Source organism: Trichomycterus rosablanca, chromosome 23 (assembly GCF_030014385.1).
Source record: "Trichomycterus rosablanca isolate fTriRos1 chromosome 23, fTriRos1.hap1, whole genome shotgun sequence".
In the NCBI taxonomy this organism is placed as follows: domain Eukaryota; kingdom Metazoa; phylum Chordata; class Actinopteri; order Siluriformes; family Trichomycteridae; genus Trichomycterus; species Trichomycterus rosablanca.
In genome coordinates, this window is record NC_086010.1 from 18,935,893 (window position 1) to 18,954,893 (window position 19,001).

General features: G+C 44.4%; 1 protein-coding gene across 1 annotated transcript in view; it reads right to left on the bottom strand.

The window, feature by feature from the left end:
* The window catches only part of sema5a (sema domain, seven thrombospondin repeats (type 1 and type 1-like), transmembrane domain (TM) and short cytoplasmic domain, (semaphorin) 5A), a 124,071-nt gene that overhangs the window by 41,589 nt on the left and 63,481 nt on the right, over nucleotides 1-19,001 (bottom strand). The window contains exons 6-10 of the mRNA XM_062985554.1: nucleotides 14,323-14,421; nucleotides 9,282-9,495; nucleotides 6,823-7,108; nucleotides 6,104-6,239; nucleotides 2,285-2,489 (exon numbers count right to left, since the gene is read on the bottom strand). Coding sequence (XP_062841624.1) covers nucleotides 2,285-2,489; nucleotides 6,104-6,239; nucleotides 6,823-7,108; nucleotides 9,282-9,495; nucleotides 14,323-14,421 — 940 coding nt within the window. The remainder of the gene's footprint in view (nucleotides 1-2,284; nucleotides 2,490-6,103; nucleotides 6,240-6,822; nucleotides 7,109-9,281; nucleotides 9,496-14,322; nucleotides 14,422-19,001) is intronic.

The following is a 19,001-nucleotide window of genomic DNA, read 5'->3' on the forward strand; positions in this document are numbered from 1 at the left end:
CATTGATTTTGAGTCTTGGTGAGAAGCATCGATTTGCTTGATAGCCCTGTCGAACACGCGGGGCGTTAGCGGGGTGTGCTGCCGAACCGCGCTCGGGAAATTACCTCGGATCGGTGCGAATGCAGGATGAGCTTCCTTAAATCTTACTTAAGGCAAAAAAAGCCGAGCTGTTTAGCGCCAAGGTTTATTTCAGATCACGGCTAAATCCTCGCTCTGTTCTGTTTTGCTGCAGGTCCTTGATCCTTTGACACACGTTATCAGGTTTATAAAAGTAATAATGCATGCGTTCAGGAAGCAGGTGTGAAGGACTGAAAAACGCCAGATTGAGTTATAATAGAGCTGATAGTCTAATTAGCAAATAGCAGCTCATTTACATTTGCAGATACACTCATGTACTATAAGGTTTCCTCAGGGGTTTTATCAGTACGTAATGAGTGTTTCATTAAATCCTAAATTTAACCAGCTGGTTTAGTTTAAAACAGATTTTTTACAGTGACAAAGTTCAGCACTCAGCTTGAGCAGTGAAGTAAAACCTCATCAGCGTGTGAATCTGCATCAGTGTGGAATAAGCGTCAGATCCAGGGTTCCAGCTCCACATGTATCTGTGTTTATCTGGATTTTCCTCCCTGTTTCACTTTTAAACTTGTGTTACAGCTCCAGCTTCTAAAAAATGGTGAGAATCAGAATCAGCTTCTCCCAGAGTCTAAAACGCTTCTGGTTCAAAATACAGCTTAACGTGGTTTAATGTAGTAAAAGAAGGAGACAGGAGCACTAAACTTCTCTTCATTATTACTGCTCATAAGTTCCTCCACTAATCACATTCCTCACTCGCTGTTTTACTACAGTAAGTCATGCTAAGTTTTGCTCGTACGGCCTGAGTCGCTTTTACCGCCTCGTATCAAACAGTTCGTCTCATTGGAGGAGCTTTGGAAAGGTCAGCGGCAACAACGGCACAACCGGTTTTGTTGCTTCTCATGTGAATGAACCCTTAGAGTGTACAAACAAAACCCCCAAAAGAAATGGGGTGAATGACTAAGGGCTGGATGTTGGAAATTGAGGCTCAATCACTGCAGCAGGGTATCGGTGGAAACTACGCTACTGATGGGCGGCTGTGGCGAGACCCAGTGGCCCAAATGTTGTTGCAATAGTTCGGCCCGTGGGTGGAACACCCTACACATTTATCCATAAACCATTGCTGCCGGCCCATACAAAAACACAAATGATGTGTACAGAAGCGTGTCCTTCCTGTAGATATTTATTGACTATCTTTCAGCAGTTTATTTGGATTTCTATGGGCCGGGTAAAGCTTAAACTTAAGCTCATCACACAAACTGTGCTTAAACGTTATACGAGTGCAGATTAAAAAACGCTGCTGTAAACATGATGAATCGCAGAGCTGGAAACACTCCGGATTAAAGAAACAAATAAATGATTTAATTTCAAATCGAGTCGTTTAAAATAAAGACACGAGTGTTAGAGATTAGATCCAGGGTTTGATCCTGATTAAAACACTGTTTGTTTGTTGACGAACGCTCTTATTGATTAAAGATGAAATGTATTAAAAACATTCCCTCGGCTTCTCTTTTATCTCTTAAGCTTATATGATTAAGGGCTCCAGATATGACTAACATAAGCTCCGGAAAAATCATCTCGACAGACGAGCATGTTAAACCTGAAGTGTTCTGTGTTACTGCGTTTATTCTGATAAATTATGAATATCTGTGAGAATAAACCACATATTGACGTATTTATATTTAATGTATGTAAACATTGCACAGCTGCTAATATAATTATGTTTAAAAATATTATTAACATATCAAACCATCAACCCACATCCACACGTACAAAGTAACTCAACTGAGAATGAAAACCTACTTAGTGTCATTAAATATTATTAATTTGTGTCTGTGCTGTCTGACCCCCCCCCCCCCACACACACACATTTTATCTGTATGGTGTATAAATATGCATTTTTGTAGAATTTTAAATACTAACCCCCCCACATACGAGTGATAATTCAGTATCAGGTTACTGTGCATGATCACATAATTCTGAAATGTTGTTTTTTGGTGGGTAACATCAGAACACTATAGAATAAAGTGTAGAAGTGGGTGGACACAACCTTGGTCCTGGAATTGAGTATATTTAGTATTTCTGTAGAATAGTATTGACCTGAAGACCATGTGACTGTGACCCGTCTTTAATTTTTAGCCCACAGAACTCACTGATTGTCTTTTTACGATTCCCATCCATTACTCGTGCATAATCGAGGTTAGCTTGTTACCTGTGGCCAGGTAGATGATGTGGTAGAGAGCGTCTTTGCCCTGCACGACGTCGACGGCTATATGGGAGTACCGGACGTTATCCTCCATGAAGTAGGGCACGGGAACGATGGGCTGAACCACCTCGTGCATCAGGATGAACTTCTGAGCGTCCTGCAGGTTCCTCTCGGTCAGGTTCACGTAAGAACCGTAATCTATCGTCCCACACTGAGGAGAAACAGAGAGGAGAGAGAGGTGAGAGAGGAAGGGATATGATTATATGATTTCCTTTTATTTATGTTATTTATTTTTATAGGCCCCGTTTTCCCAGCCGATAGCACCACTGGGGTTTTGAACCCTGGATCCCAGGGGTAGTGTAATTTACCACTGCGCCACCTGAGCGCCACAATTACGATTCAATTTTTTAAATTAACTCAAGGAGAAAGTTCTTGTGTAAAACACGCCACTGCCAACCTAAAAACAATATCTAGTCATTCCTCCACAATCAAACACTCGAGTACCCGGGGATCAATCTTCACGATCAATCACATGGTAGTGGAGGAATGTTCACCCACTCTTCCCTCAATCATGAACCGTCTGCCTGGTCGAGCTGCTTTCACTCACAGCGGCTCAATAAGGTTTGAGTAGAGGGTTTGACAGGACCACATTTAAAGGTGAGAATGCTCTTGTTTTTGCTCAGATTGTTGTTTTGCTGCAAAGCTCAACTGCACTTCACATCATGAGCTGTTGACCAGACCAGTCGTGTTCGGAATTTTGAAGCAGAATAGAGTCGTGCCTTGTAACTCCACGTCCCCTAAACCTGGAATCTTTGAAACTCGACGCCCCTTGTGGACAAATTTGTACTCGACGTACGTGCGAGAACTTGTTCGACTCACGTAGGCCGCACTTTGCAGCAAAGCAAAGGGGTGAGTGATGTAAACAAAGTGGTAAGCCTTAGTCAAGCGGTAGCTCTCGCCCAGTGAACGTCCCAGTGCATTTCTTCTTACGCATTTTCTTGTGTTATTTTGTGCATTTATTGCCTTTAATCTTTATCACAACTCCTAAGAAGGTGAAAAGTAATAGTGCTGATCAGAAGAGGAAGATATCTCTCATTACAGTAGAAGTAAAGAAGAAGATAACAGTAGATGGACTCGCTAAGGGATATGGTATTCCAAGATCAACGATTAGGAAGCATAAGGAAACAATAAAGAAGGCTGATGTTGCGAAAAGAGTGAAATCAATCAGTAAGCATCGTTGCCAAAAGGTTTTATTGTATTTTTTTATTAGTTTGTAATTGTATTTCAGTGTGTTTATATTATATTTGTGTTATTTTCAGAGTATAAGTGTCAAAAACAACCTCATTATTTTACATTGGGCTAAAATATCTGCAGCTCCACGGGACCATGGACGCATTAACAAGTTTCCCAAACATCCTTATGGGAAAAAATAGCTTGAAACTCAACGTCTTTAAAACTCGATGCCACTCCCTGAACCATCTGATGTCGAGAAAGGAAAGCTGGAATATTGTGCACATTTTTTGACAAATAATTTACATCTAAAGCCACTGCTCTGAATAATAATAATAAGACGCTCCTTTTTAAAGTAAATCTAACACAAAAGAGAAAGAACAGTCAGGAGATGTTGAATGAAAATCATCGATGATTCTCCCCGGGACACTAAACCATCTTTTGTGCTCAGTTCGGCTCCTTCAAAGTGCAATCGCTTCGTACGGATCGATCCGCAGATTGCAAAACGCCGGGCTGAACCACGGACAGACTCTTCAGGAGGCCGTCTGCGAGCGTCTCGGTGTGAGGAGGCGTTAAGATCGGGAGGCTGAGCGGGGCTGTAGGTGTGAAGTGTATTACTGAAAACCACGGGAGCTTCTATCGGCCTGATTTGTCCTCCGGCGTCTCTCTTCAGATGAACAAGCTCTGGAGCTGGAGGTGACCATCAGTGGGATAAAAAGAGCTCTCAAAGTGTCCAAACGTCTGAGTTCAGCAGAATAAACGGTTTCGATCGGTGATTACAGCTCTGCGGTAAGACTATCGTTCTTCATAGTCGGATTAGGGTGTCGCCGGGGTGGTAGCACAGCATGCAGGAAAAATGTGAGTAAAAAATCCTCACAATAAACAATTAAATTATAAATGTTTAATGAATAGATTAACAGTTTCACTTTACGAATGGCTCTGTCCGATTTGGGAGAGAGCTTGTCCGGCTCTGGGATTGTAGGGTTGTTGGTTCAAATCTGAATTCCACCAAGCAACCCTTAATTGCTCCACTCAAATGTAAAGTTTTTTAGATTAAAGCAGATTAGGTGCCATATCGACCGCTGACCTTTTCAAAGCTCCTCCAATGAGACGAACTGTTTGATACGAGGCGGTAAAAGCGACTCAGGCCATACGAGCAAAACTTAGCGCGACTTATTGTAGTAAAACAGCGAGTGAGGAATGTGTTTAGTGGAGGAACTTATGAGCAGTAATAATGAAGAGAAGTTTAGTGCTCCTGTCTCCTTCTTTTACTACATTAAACCACGTTAAGCTTTATTTTCAACCAGAAGCGTTTTAGACTCTGGGAGAAGCTGATTCTGATTCTCACCATTTCTCAGAAGCTGGAGCTGTAACACAAGTTTAAAAGTGAAACAGGGAGGAGAATCCAGATAAACACAGATACATGTGGAGCTGTAACCCTGGATCTGACGCTTATTCCACACTGATGCAGATTCAGCTCAGATTCACACGATGATGAGGGTTTACTGATCAGGCCGAGCGCTGAACAATACTGAATGTAACACTCAGCAGTAGATCTGTAGTGTCATGAACATGTAATAACATGCCTATTACGCTATAGCCCACCGGGTTCGAGCGCAGACATGTAGACAAACTGCATGTATAAAAACAGTGTGTGTGCAGTCCATTACCGAGCCTGAATATTCCGTACGTGAGGAATAAATCAGCTCAGCATTAAAACTAAACGCACTCCAGATTGAGTGCAGGACATTTCGGTTAATCTTCCTGCTTTTATTTCTTCACGCAATCAAACTCAATCAGCGCAGGAATCATTTCAGCGCCGCCGCGCTCCGTGTCGGGCGGGGCGGCCGGCTGGTGGTTTTACACCGGCGCGGGAAGCTATAAATCCAACGCTCGTAAATCTTCGCTCTCGGACGCTGACAAATTCCTGATGAAGATGTCACGCCGGCCGAGATAAAGCGAGGCTCCGGCTTTCACCAAACAACCATCCGGCTCTCGGAGACGTTTCTCCTTCTCCCGCTGCAACTCTATTATCGTCAGAAATAACTCAGACGGGCCTCAAATTCGGCTGATCCTGTATAAAAAAATCAGCACCTGCTGAGGAGACAGTTTTCATTAAAAAGAGCCGAGAGCTTGTGAGGAGCATCGGAGTCTCCTGATAGTCACGGGGCTCAGAGGGAAAGTATTAGGATCACCAGCTCGCTATCAGTATCACACACACGCCGTTCTGGACACAATGAGGTTCGGAAGTGTACCGATTTTACTGTGAATTAACATTTAGGGCACCTCTGAAGTGATCACTGTGGGTAATGAGCTGAAACAGATATTTATTAGGATTTTAACGTCATGTTTTACACTTTGGTTCCATTTATAAGATTCATCAGTACAAGTTTAATCTCAAACACAGTCGTGGACAATTCTGTGTCTCTAATTCACCCCAGTTGCACATTGTACGGCCCCCGGACCACATCAAACCACATGAGGTCACAACAGTCTCAGTTTGCCCCTGGCAAACCCTAACTGCCCACCTCTGCTTCAGGCTGTACTCAGATGTGTTATTAATGGTATTAGCTCGTGTGTATGCCGAGCTCTCACCTGGAAGTCGGGGTTGGGGTTGGGATAAGGGAGCCAGGCTGATCGAGAGTTCTCCTGGTATTTGAACGGGCCGCTGAAGACCTGGGTGACGGCGCTGAGGTTGAACGCACACACGGCTGAGGCGGCGATGCTGTTCCTGAGGTACAAACAGAGACACAGAGGGGCAGTAATGTTAAAAAATGGCTCTCTCACATACACACACACATGTCTCACACACACACACACACACACACAGTTTAAGATATACAGGAGGAACGGTGGTGTTCTCATTCCCATCACGTCTGTAATGATACTGTACCCAGCTTTTACCCAGAAAATATAAGGTGGTGGACAAAATAACAAAAACACCACGTGTCTGTCTGAAAACCTATCGACCCGCCCTGCTCCCTGACCTGGCGCCCCAATTTACAAATAAATGACACGTGTAGTTACACCTTTATACAGATTTTTAAAAGAACTCTGTTGGTTGCTCCACATTATAGTCGTCCGCCACGTTTGTAGTTCTTTGTGGGGGAAGTCGTGCCGCACCGAATGCTGGGATTGATCTTCAGCGCTGAGGAGGCGTCGGACGCTCCCTCGTTATTCAGTCAGATCATCACTCAGGATTAAGGCGGCTCATTCTCAGGAGTGTAGGATGATGGGAAATGTGTGTGTTATTAATAGTTAGCTTTAATATGAGGGGAGTTCCACTAGGGCCCTAATAGTGACGTGAGACTCACACGTTGGTGGTGAAGATGCCGTAGAGCAGCTCCAGCTCCGGGAGGAAGAAGGTCCCCTGCAGTTCGTTATAGGTGAACGGGATCTCCCCGGGTCGGGAGCAGTTCAGTCTGGCCTTCATGAAGGTGGTCCAAGTGTCCTCCAGCAGGAAGCGGCCCCCGATATCGTTCTTACAGACGCGCGCCGCCCGAGAGAACACCGTCCGCCCGCAGTCGTGTTCCACCGCGTTCTCACGGAAGAAGAAGTAGGTGAAATTCCCGATGTCGTACGAGGACACGAAGTTGGGCTCTGAGGTGAGAAAACAAGCAGATACATATTGAATCCTCCTATTCTGTTTACTGTTTACTACTAACTATAATAATAATCTAGTCTAGTCTAGGCTATCCCTCGTTGCCGAGGACGATTCTCTTCCTTCGTTTATCACTGGACGATCTGTCTATGGGTTCTGAGGTGGCTGATGGGTCCAATCCTGGTTGCACAGACTTTGCCGCAGTGTGGGCAGATCAGTACCACCGGGAGAGCGGGTCGAAGCACGGTGGCTGCTCGTGCTTTCCTTAATAATAATAATAAAAATAATAATAATAAAAACGTCTGAAAACCCAGCGCTCTCTCTCTCTACACAGACGCTTTTTACATCATCCTACACTCCCGAGAAGAGGGCGTGTCTAAATCCTTAGCTCCCTTAAAATGCTCCTACTGAGGCGCCTTAATTCTGAGTGATGATCTGACTGAATAACGAGGGAGCGTCCGACGCCTCCTCAGCGCTGAAGATCAATCCCAGCATTCAGTGCGGCACGACTTCCCTCACAAAGAACTACAAACGTGGTGGACGACTATAGTGTGGAGCAACCAACAGAGTTCTTATCACATGTAAATAAATTCTCGTTGATGTTTAATCTGTATAAAGGTGTAATTATACGAGTGTGGGTTTATTTGTAAATTGGGGCGTCAGGGAGAGTTTAAGCGTTTTCGGTACACGGAGGGAGACGTTAGCTGGCGTCTAAGTAGAGCGTCTAAATAATCTGATTATGACTCCATGTGTTGTTAGAATCCTCTCTACTGAGGAGCTGATCAGGTGGGAAATAGGAAGCAGGACGGAGTTAGCGGTGTTTAACTTGCATGAGCAGCGCACTGTTTATTCGTCTCTCTCTGTTTATCTAGATCAAACACGGAGGTTAAGATGAGAAACGTCTAATCTAAGAGCGCCGGTCTAATTATCTCCTAGCCGACACGTCTCATAATTAATAGTCAGGTGCGATTCAAACGCAGACTGTTCGTGTCAGCGCTGCTTTAATTTCCTTTTAAGCGCCAGCTCCGCTTTCAGCCCGGCCGGTACGATGGCGAGCGGACAGAATCAATCTGCCATAAAGTATAAATGTATTAAAGGCTGTTGGGAGAGGGGCGAGAGGGGCGAGGCGTGTGCCGCGCGTTTGGGCTCTAATTTATTTTTCCAATTATCTTTTAATAGGAATCAGATAAAACGTGGCGCTGACGGCGTGGCGGTTGACCCCTCGTTTCCGCTCCCGTTTGGACACGGCGCTCCGACGTGGGAAGATCAAACTATAGGAAGTAAAAGGGCCAATTTGGTTTGTGTGCCCAAAGCAAATGTCACCGGCCTGACCTTCACGGAAAATGGGAGAATAATTAAAGGCATGTTCAGCCGGAGGAGTGCGCTCACCCCGAGGGTTACACTTTCTGTCAGTCAGACTGTACTTTTATTATTACCCAAAATGCTCCTGGCTAATGGGAATGTCCTGACGTGACCTTTTAATCCCTAAAGCTCAAAACTCACAGCTGCTTTATTTTACAGGTTATTAAAAAGTAAACTTTTATAAAGTATTTAAACCTAAAGACGCTGTTTTGTTTAAAACCTGTTGCAGGATCGTGATTACTGTACCTCAGTACCAGGATTAATATAATCTGGAATTTTAGCCACAGTAGATCTTCTGTTGGTCTGTACCAGACATCAGATCCACATCAAATAGATCCCTCACCCTCACCATCAGATCCACATCTAATAGATCCCTCACCCTCACACACACCATCAGATCCACATCTAATAGATCCCTCACCCTCACACACACACACACACCATCAGATCCACATCTAATAGATCCGTCACCCTCACACGCACCATCAGATCCACATCTAATAGATCCCTCACCCTCACACACACCATCAGATCCACATCTAATAGATCCCTCACCCTCACACACACACCATCAGATCCACATCTAATAGATCCGTCACCCTCACACGCACCACCAGATCCACATCTAATAGATCCCTCACCCTCACACGCACCATCAGATCCACATCTAATAGATCCCTCACATGAACATTGCTGCAGTGTATAATTGGGTAAAGATGCTTAGATTGTTATTTTACTGAGTATTAATCTGTAGTAACACAGGTGTGTAAAGGCGCTGTGGTGTAGAAGTGTGCCGGCGCGGTACTCTACCATTAAGCCATTTAGAGTTGTACTGGGCGGTGCGGAGAGGAGGCAGACCCCCCAGGCTGCGGTAAATGGCCGGATCTCGACCGGAGAAATCCATGGCGGTGGCGGCGTAGAGCTCCCCGCTGGAGGTGATGAGCGCGGTGGAGTTATGGAGCGGGTTATAGGGGCACCGTGCCATCCCGCTGATCTGGTCATGGATCTCTGTCAGGTTGGTTAACTGGTGAGAGAGGAACAGAGAGAGAAAGAGAAAATATGTAATGGTTTTAACCTTCTAACAGCAGCCATGAGATCCACCCGCCAGATCCTCGTTTACTCCTCCTGTGTGTGTAGGAGCAGCGCGTGGGTACGAGGGCTGATTTAGGAGCACCAGGGTTCATGCCGGATGTATTTCAGTAGATCTTTATTTGTGTAATAATGTGCTGGAGCAGACGGGACGGCCGGTTTATTAGCTTGTAGATGTATGTATGTAATAAACGGGCGTGTCAGTGTAGAAGTAAACGCTGTAATTCTAAACTCAGGGAGCAGCAGAATCATGAGAGGTTTCATTTCATTCCAGCAGGATTCAGATTCTCTACACCAGTTCATCTGATTTCATTTGAAACGGTCGCTTTGACATTTTATTTCTTTTAAATATATCAAACATTTATGTGGGATATATTTATATGATCACGTGTCCTGCTGCATGTTTGCTTTTTATTTTGAGGGGAATTTATAATGACGTTCATACATGTTTCATTTACTCTCTGTATAAGACGTTTGTCAGGGACACGAGGGCACAGATATTTTGGTAAGCAGGGGCTCGGGCGAAAAACAGGCCACCTCTTTCATTTCATTTGTATTTAGGAACCACTTTATCCTGGTCAGGGTTGTGGCGGGTCAGGTTTCACCAATCCCCCTCAGCACTGTCAGTACTGTAATCTCATCACACTTGTTGCCCCAATTATGTAAGAAGTCTGATTATAATAAAAATTAATTCATTCATTCACTTATACATGAATTCATACATACATTCATTCATACATTCACTCATACATTCATTTATACATTCATACATAAGTAGCTCCAGTAGTTCTGACTGCACGTCTTTGGACTTGTGGGAGGAAACCGGAGCTTCCAGAGGAAACCAAAGTGGTCACAAAGAGAACATGCAGACACCACAATCATCTGCACCTCCATGCCTCCTTTGCCGGCCATAAATGACAAGGCAGAAAGACATGATTCTGTAAATCGCACCACCCCGCTGATCTTCTATCCAAAAAGCCTTTTGCACCTTTTGAATGTCTCTTGGAGGTGGTGGGAGGAAACCAGAACTGAGGTTAAAACCCACTTTTTTCACACCCTTAATATTGTATATTGTATCTGTGACTGTTCCATTAGTTCCATTAAACACGGACGAACGATGGATCAGACTGATCAGGCTGTATGAACGTGTGGATGTTGTCAGTTTTACAGGGTTGTGTAACTAGAGCTTTGAATCTGAAGGTAGTCTCCTCGAGGGTGCAGTAAAGTTTACTGTAGTGTGGACAGCCTTCAGATAAAGCATCCTCATTTCTGTCTTTTTCTCCTTTTATTTGTTGTAAAACCGCCTGAGTCGGTGAAAAGGATCTGCCAAGTGAAATTCCCCGTTAGCGAAACCTACTGGCCAGTAAAACCCGTCTGGATTAGTTAACAGGGACGCTTTCAGCAGGAATCTGTCCTGGAGGAAGCTGAGATGATGCGTGGCCTGACTCGAATGTGTTTATCTCCCGAGCAGCTGACGGCCACAAAACAACACAACAACACAACACAGCACAACGGTCGGCCTGTGTGATCGCCGCAAAGGAGGGATTATCTTCAGCGCTGGCTCAGCCTCCGTCTGGACGTCTGTCAGCTTCCTCCAGGACCCTGAGCTGGTTTATTTGCCAGGATCGCTCGTCCTGATCCTGAATTTGCATGTCTGGCTACAAGCAGCAGCATCTGGTGACAGAGCGCGTCTTCTTCTCGGGACGGGCGGGAGAATTAAAGAACGGCGTCCTTTTATGACTGATCGACCAGCCTGGGAGGAATTTTAAAAAGGAAGGTGCTGAAAGACGCGATTCACACACGCTCGGCTGGTCGCTCCGCTTTGAGACGCGTTTGTTTGAAGGTTTTCTGGTCGCGTGTCAACAAGAGACAGACGAGTGAGTGAGTGGTGGATAATGCACAAGGACGGAGTGTTTCTGAATCTGCACCGTGTTTGAGAAAAAACCAATGAAACCTTTGAATGTTTTCCTTTTTTCTCCTGATTTACCTCACACATGAGGCTCATCCACTTCCGCGCAGGCGCATCGGACACTTAGTCCGGTCTTTTCCCACCCAGCAGACTCGATGGCCAATTTTGTTTGCTAGATGGCGCCCAACCGACCGGTAGCAGAGCTGAGATTCGAACCAGGCAGGCCAGTGGAATATCCAGCTGTGCCACCTGGGCAGCCGAGCCATTGGGAGGTGCACTTATTGCACTGAGTAAGTGCACTCTTAGTGCAGGTCCCAAGCACAGATAAACAGGAGGGTTGTGTCAGGAAGGGCATCCGGTGTAAAAACTGAGCCAAATCTGGTTTGCAGACCAGAATGATCCGCTGTGGCGGTAACTAAATATAAATAAACAATATAGCCGAGTCACTGGGAGGTGCACTTATTGAGTCAGTGCGCTCTCAGTGCAGGTCCCATGCCCAGATAAAAAGGAGGGTCGTGTTAGGAAAGGCGTCCGGCATAAAAACTGTACCAAATCTGATATGCAGATCAGAATGATCCACTGTGGTGGTGCCTAAATATAAATGAAAAATATGGGAGCAGCCGGAAAAAAATAGTAATAAATAATAATAATTGATGTAGATTCATTAGATGAAGAAGTGCTTTTGTTTAAACATGTGCAGGTCACATTAAAATGAATCGGAACATTTCCTAATTCACAGGGACGGACGGTGAGCGTCCACTAAAAGCATTGTTTTTATTTATTTCTTTATTTAATGAGTCGGTTCCGCTGAAGCTGATGTCCAGGCTAAACGCTCTGCTCTGCATATTAAAGTCGAATCTGAAAGCTGCTCTTCACACCCGGGCAGCTGCGTCGGTGCCACACTGAGACGTTTTTGTTTTCCCTCTTAGATTGATGTCGCCGTCGCTTCCTTCCCGCCGGCACAAAGCGCGGTAGATGTTCCACCTCTGGGCGCTACAGCGTTCCGAGTCAATAATAACTGTCAGCGCCGAAAGAGCCGACGTGGGGAAGATTGTCATCGTAAATAAGCTGGCTGTCGCCGAACGGAGGGAGGATTCATGGGTAATCTTGTTACTGGAAGACCGAGATTCCCGCATGACTGCCTCGTACGCGTGAATCTGAGGAAGCAGAAACGTCCGAAACCGAAATCACTGTTTCAATTCGCTGCAGTTCAACCGAATCAGATCCCAAACGATGGAAATGTGTTTGATTACGTTCACAGAACCGCACGCAGTCTGTTTGTGGTGGAAATGATAGAAAACGTTCTGTTATGAGTAAGGCCCGACCTAATTCACATCACGTACCGTGAAATGAGCCGTTTCCTGTGTAATCTGTAATTTACTGTGAAATTCAAACATTCTTCATTCGCTTTCCATTCTCATAGCGTCCGAGTGCTTTATGTTTACGGGTTAATCTGCACTATGAGGCGTCCTAGCAATCCTACGGCAATTCAGTTAGCAATCGCTTAGTCAAAACGTCCAAGACGTGGAAGTAAAGCAGATAAAAACACGACTCGGGTCACTGAGTCTGGAAAACTAACAACCAATTCTAGGGACGCAAAACACAGATGAGAATTTTGGTACTTGAGACAGAACATGAAGCGATCTGAAGCGTTTACATTCAACTATTAAGGGAGCTGTGCTGTGTATCGTAGCTTCATTTATTCTATTATTCAATTTTTGAGTGTGATTTAATGATTGATGTTAAATGTGGCTCTTTTCTTTAAAAATCCATGAAATCTGTGATTCTTGAAAAACAAGGTCCATGAAATGAAGCAGATTTTCCCGTGAATTTAGTACAGCCCTAATTATACTGCAATTATTGTTTATAAATGATCTAATCATAAGATTTTAACACTTGTATTAGTAATATGACATGCAGAAAACATTAAACTTATCAGTGGTTGTGATTGACTGGAGCTGGTGACTTCTCTGTGCCCATACACATAAAGCTAATTAAACTAAACCTATCAGACTGAGTCAGATGCATTACAGTGTAAAAGTCTGGGAGGTTCTGAACAGATCCCAAGTCAGTTCTAAGCAACTTCAGGTCCCAAGATCATCTGCTCATAAAAGCAAAGTACATGGAACAGTGGTGTCTTGCCAAGGTCGAAAAAGAAAGAGTTTCGATTATTTAACATCATGTTTTACACACTACGGTTCCATTCCAAGTTTAATAGCAAACACAGTCTTGGACAATTCAGTATCTCCAGGTCACCTCACTTGCACGTCTTTGTACTGTAGGATGAAACCGGAGCTCCCGGAGGAAACCCGGAAACCCACGCAGATACGGGGAGAACATGCAAACTCCACACAGAAATTACCCAGACCTCTCCACCTGGGAATCAAACCCAGGACCTTCTTGCTGTGAGGTGACAGTGCTACCCCGAGCCACCGTGCCACCCACAAAAAAGTTTACATAACACTCACCTTACACTATAAAGAAATTACTTCCAATAATCAGATATAATTAAAGAAGCACTTAAACACGTCTGTCATGTGTTACATCTGAGGTTACATGTTAATTACAGTGCATGCTAATTACAGTGCATGTTAATTACAGTGCATGTGATCATTTTGAGCTGTTTAATGGTAGCACAGTGTAATAATCGTTGCTGGTTTTTGTTTCAGAACAGAATCTGGAGTTTGATGAGAATCAGAGCAGGTTCGTCTAAAAGCATTAGTTGCCGTGGTAACTGAAAGATGCAAGTCTGCAGTAGAAATGAATTTCAGACTTAAACAGAGTTAAAGCGAGTCGGGATTAGTGAGGTAGCGGGTGTAGGTGTGGGTGTGGGTGTGGGTGTGGCGTGCTCACCGTGCGGTTGGTACAGATGGGGGTGAAGGCGTTGGTGCCGCAGGTGAACAGTCGGTCTCCGTTCACCAGGAGGACCCGAATGTAGTTCTGACATTCCTCCTGTAGAAACGAAACAGAATCGATGGATCATGTTGGTGATTTGGTTATGAGGAGAACCAGTGAACAGAATCTAATCAACTAATATGAACTTCTCTCCCAAACTGCTGACGCTGTGAAACTCCTGGTGGTATAAACGTTCACGTTATAATAATTGCTGAATCTTTTATCACAGTCTGCAGTATAATCCTGAATTACAGGCCTCTGGATGAACACAAACACCGGCGGGGCAACAGAAAATGTGAGTATTTTTTAATCTTCTGTGTAAAACTGTTGTGTGGGATTGTAAATGTTTAGATGGGTATAATTTCCGTAAAAGTCTGTCTGTATTCACCAGAAGAGCTTTTATATTTACACCATATTGCAAACAAATCACATACGTGTAATGTGTCATAAATCAGTGGTCCCCAACCACCGGGCCATGGACCGGTCATTTATTACGGGGCCGCACAGAAAGAATAAACACTTAGAGATCGTTACAATAGCAGTTTTCACTGCTTCTATTTCCAACGCATTTTGGGTGTTATTGTCTTTTATCACCCCTAGGTGGGAGCAGCGTCTCGTTGCAGTGAAAAAAGCTCATTTGTAAGTAATATTGTTAAATCCTCCTGCCCCCGCCGGTCCGTGAAATTATATCTTATATAAAACCGGTCTGTGGTGCAAAAAAGGTTTGGGACCGCTGTCATAAATGCATAATAATACTGTGTAATATATAATGTAATACGTGTCTCCACATCCACCTACCTCCATCATAAGGTCTGAATATAAGGAAACACTGTATTATTATTATTATTAGTAGTAGTAGTATAGTAATTGTTTTATTATAGTTAATGTATTTATTTATTAGGATTTTAACGTTATGTTTTACACTTTGGTTCCATTCATGACAGGACAGGTAGTTACTGCTTACCCATGATTCATCAGTTTTTAATGTCAAACACACTTGCATGTTTTTGGACTGTGGAAGGAAAACGGAGCTCCCGGAGGAAACCCACACAGACAGACATGGGGAGAACATGCAAACTCCACACAGTAAGGACCCGGACCGCTCCACCGAGGAATCAAAGCCAGGAACTGGTCTAAACCAGCTAGGACTGGGTTTTGGACGTCGTAAAATATAATTGACGCACTTCTTATTACGTACACCATGTACACATCCAGTAACATTCTGCTGTAGCAGTACTCTTGGGATAAGTGTAGAGCAAATAAAAGAACCACTGGACACGACGAGCTGCTGGTCAGAATAATGAAGAAACACTGAACGCTGCTGAACGGCTGCTAGTGCGGATCATTAATCACACCACAAAAGGTCAGTAGACTAATGAATTGTGGCGAGTCCAGTCACTAATCCAATAAACCTGAGAGTGAGGAAACGTAAATCTGCACAGGAGCTTCATCTCTCACTTTATCTTATAAACGTGGCCACAGATCATCGTCTTACTGCTGCTTAATGAGAGAAGCATCAGGAGAGACAGAAGCAAAGATCCTGACATGTCGGGTCTGTGTGTAAACCTAGCTCTCTCTACATAGATGCATTTCCCATCATCCTACACTCCTGAGAAGAGGGCGTGTCTAAATCCTTAGATCCCTTAAAATGCTCCTACTGAGGTTCTTAATTCTGAGTGATGATGGAATAACGAGGGAGCGTCCGACGCCTCCTCAGCGCTGAAGATCAATCCAAGCATTCAGTGCGGCACGACTTCTCTTACAAAAATTTTGGGTGTTATTGTCCTTTATCACCCCTAGGTGGGAGCAGCGTCTCATTGCAGCAAAAAAAGCTCATTTGTGAGTAATATTGTTAAATCCCCTGCCCCCGCCGGTCCGTAAAATGATATCTTATATAAAACTGGTCCGTGGTGCAAAAAAGGTTTGGGACCGCTGTCATAAATGCATAATAATATAACAGTGCTCTTAGCTTAGTAAGTAAGTCTAAGTAGAGCGTCGAAATAATCTGCCTTATGAGTTACAGTTCTTTATAACTTTATTGAACATTTTGGAGTTTTTATTCACTACTGTTAAGTCCTTGTGTGTGTGTGTGTGTGTGTGTTTATGAGGCTTGTAATCGAGGAGGAAATAAATCTTCCTGGTCCCTCCTCTGCAGGGGGTCCTGCTGCCTCTCAGAGACAAAAACGGACCATTTCTTTTTCTCTCTGATATCATTTAACCGAGACGTACGGTGTAAATAAACCCAGATTTAATGTTTCTGACTGATCACAGAGACACGTTCATATAAAATAAATGATAAACGAGAGAAGCAGCGGTGAGGAGCGATACGAGAACGTGCTCGGTGTGAATTCCAAGCGGACAGAGCGGCCTGATCTGTGTGAATGAGATCGGTGCAGGAGCAGCCGTGAGGGAGTCGGATGCACACAATTACTCCTAAAATTCACATTTTATGAGTTTGCAAAACTGGTTTGTGTGCAATATGTGGAATAATGGCGGCGACAGACTTGGCACCGGCAGAACTGATTAAGATGTTCTAATCTTAGCTGGCCTGGCTGATCCAGCACAGTGATGGAGGTGGAAAACAGAACCGGTGCTGTGAGGAACACAACTGAGGTTATGATTCTCACGCTGGTCTGTGTGACTCTGTGTTTGCAGTTTTCTACATATTGCTACCAGCAAAAAAGAAAGGAAAAAAGCTCAGCGGACCACCTTAAATATACTGACACACTGAGATTAATGAGATTGTAAAAAGTGTGATTAATATTTCCCAACACTACAAAGCATTTAGCAGTCTAGTCGTATCCAATTTCCAGATTGCATTCTGCTCCCTCTCTACTGATGTTGACTTCCTTTCTGACTGAGGAGAGCCGTGACTGACACACGACCCCTCCGACACGTGTGCAGTGCCTGAATGCATCTTTTCACCTGCATGAGGTGAGTTCATATGCGGATCAGCTTTGTGTACGGAGAGACACACCCTGATCACACATTATTCCCCGTTTCTGTGCAGCACCATCGATCAGCCAGCAGAGGTCGCAACTGCAGCAGTTATGAGGAATCCCATCTGGCGCCCTCCCTATGAACGAGCCAATCGTTGTTAGTGCAGGCGCCCAACCTACCGGTAGTAGAGCTGAGATTCGAACCAACGAGCTCTGGTGTGCAAGCATGTTTTACTGCTGAGTGCCAGAGTCAGTGTTCTTAGGAATTCAAATTTCATTAAACCTCAGCTGGTGTTTTTAACCTGGCCGGGTGGCCACAACCTGCCCGACTCACCAAAAAAAGAAATAGGTGGAGGTTATTGCTGATGTACGTCTGCGCCCTCTGCTGTCTGGTTAAGGTGCCTGCACTAGTGACGGATGATCTTTCTGAATCCAGTGTAGCTCTCTATAAGATTACATAAGAAGGGCCGCTCAGGTGGCGCAGCGGTAAAGTACACTAGCGCACCAGAGTTGGGGTTTCGAATACATCGTATCGAATCTCAGCTCTGCCTTCCGACTGGGCTGGGCGGCAGCATGAACAACGATTGGCTGTTGTTTATAGGGTTAGGGGTAAAAAGTCGGATCAACTGCGGCCCCTGCTGACTGACTGATGGCCCTGCGTACACAGTGCCCGTCGGTGTGTGAACTCGACTCATGAGGGTGAAAAATGCAGTCTGTACTGACTGTACGTGCCGGAGGGGGTGTATGTCAGTTGAGAGGCGTCCTCAGTCAGCGGTGAAGGGTCGAATCAGTATAGAGGACGCAATCAGGGTAACTGGACACGACTAGATTATATAAGAAACACATTTTGAAGAGGATGTTGTGATGCAAAAAGGTGACGTCTGTATCTGTCCCAGTTCTGTAAATGTTAAGTTCTGCAGTATTCAGAAGTCTGTTAATCACTGAAATGACTCGAATGTAAATTTGAGATGATAAAACCCTGTTAGCAGAGAGCAGACGGGTTCGAATGAGAGCCTAGTATAACTCGGTGTGTATGGAGTTCGTATCGGCGAGGTGTATGAAGAGGGATTTACGAGGAAATGATTCCTGATCCCTGAACGTGTTAGCGAGATTTGCTCAGATTTTTAAATCAGCTTAAACCGGCTAAAAAAATCAAATGGGTGCAAATACTCGTACTGCCCCACCAGCACCTGGCTGAGCCGAAACCGACGGGTTTAAATATTACAAGGTTAGGATTACAGTTTAACTGAAGAGCTCAGACCTCACTGTAGATTTAATACACAGTTAAACTGGTTTAAACGGGGGTTCATGTCTAATTAATCTTAATGACGTTATTATAATTATTATGTAGCCTTCACGTCCTGTTAAAATCAGCTTCATTCATCACAGAGAAGGGTTCTTAATCCTGGGTTTGAGCAACATGTGGGGTCACCTAAACTGTGGAGTTACATATCGATACATCTAATAACTTTATCAGGTTATTTATATTATTTCTGACATTAGACCGGTCTCCACACAGACTAGATGAGGGTGAGAACTTTCTGATGCAGCTCTGAATGATAAACACCCAGACGTCTGTGAGGTCATCAGAGGTCGTCCTCTTTACCTGAGCGGGGCTAATTACACTCTCCCAGACTCCCGGTTACGGCCGGCTGTGGCATCACGATGATCTGAACTTGTGATCTTTAGACAGTGGAG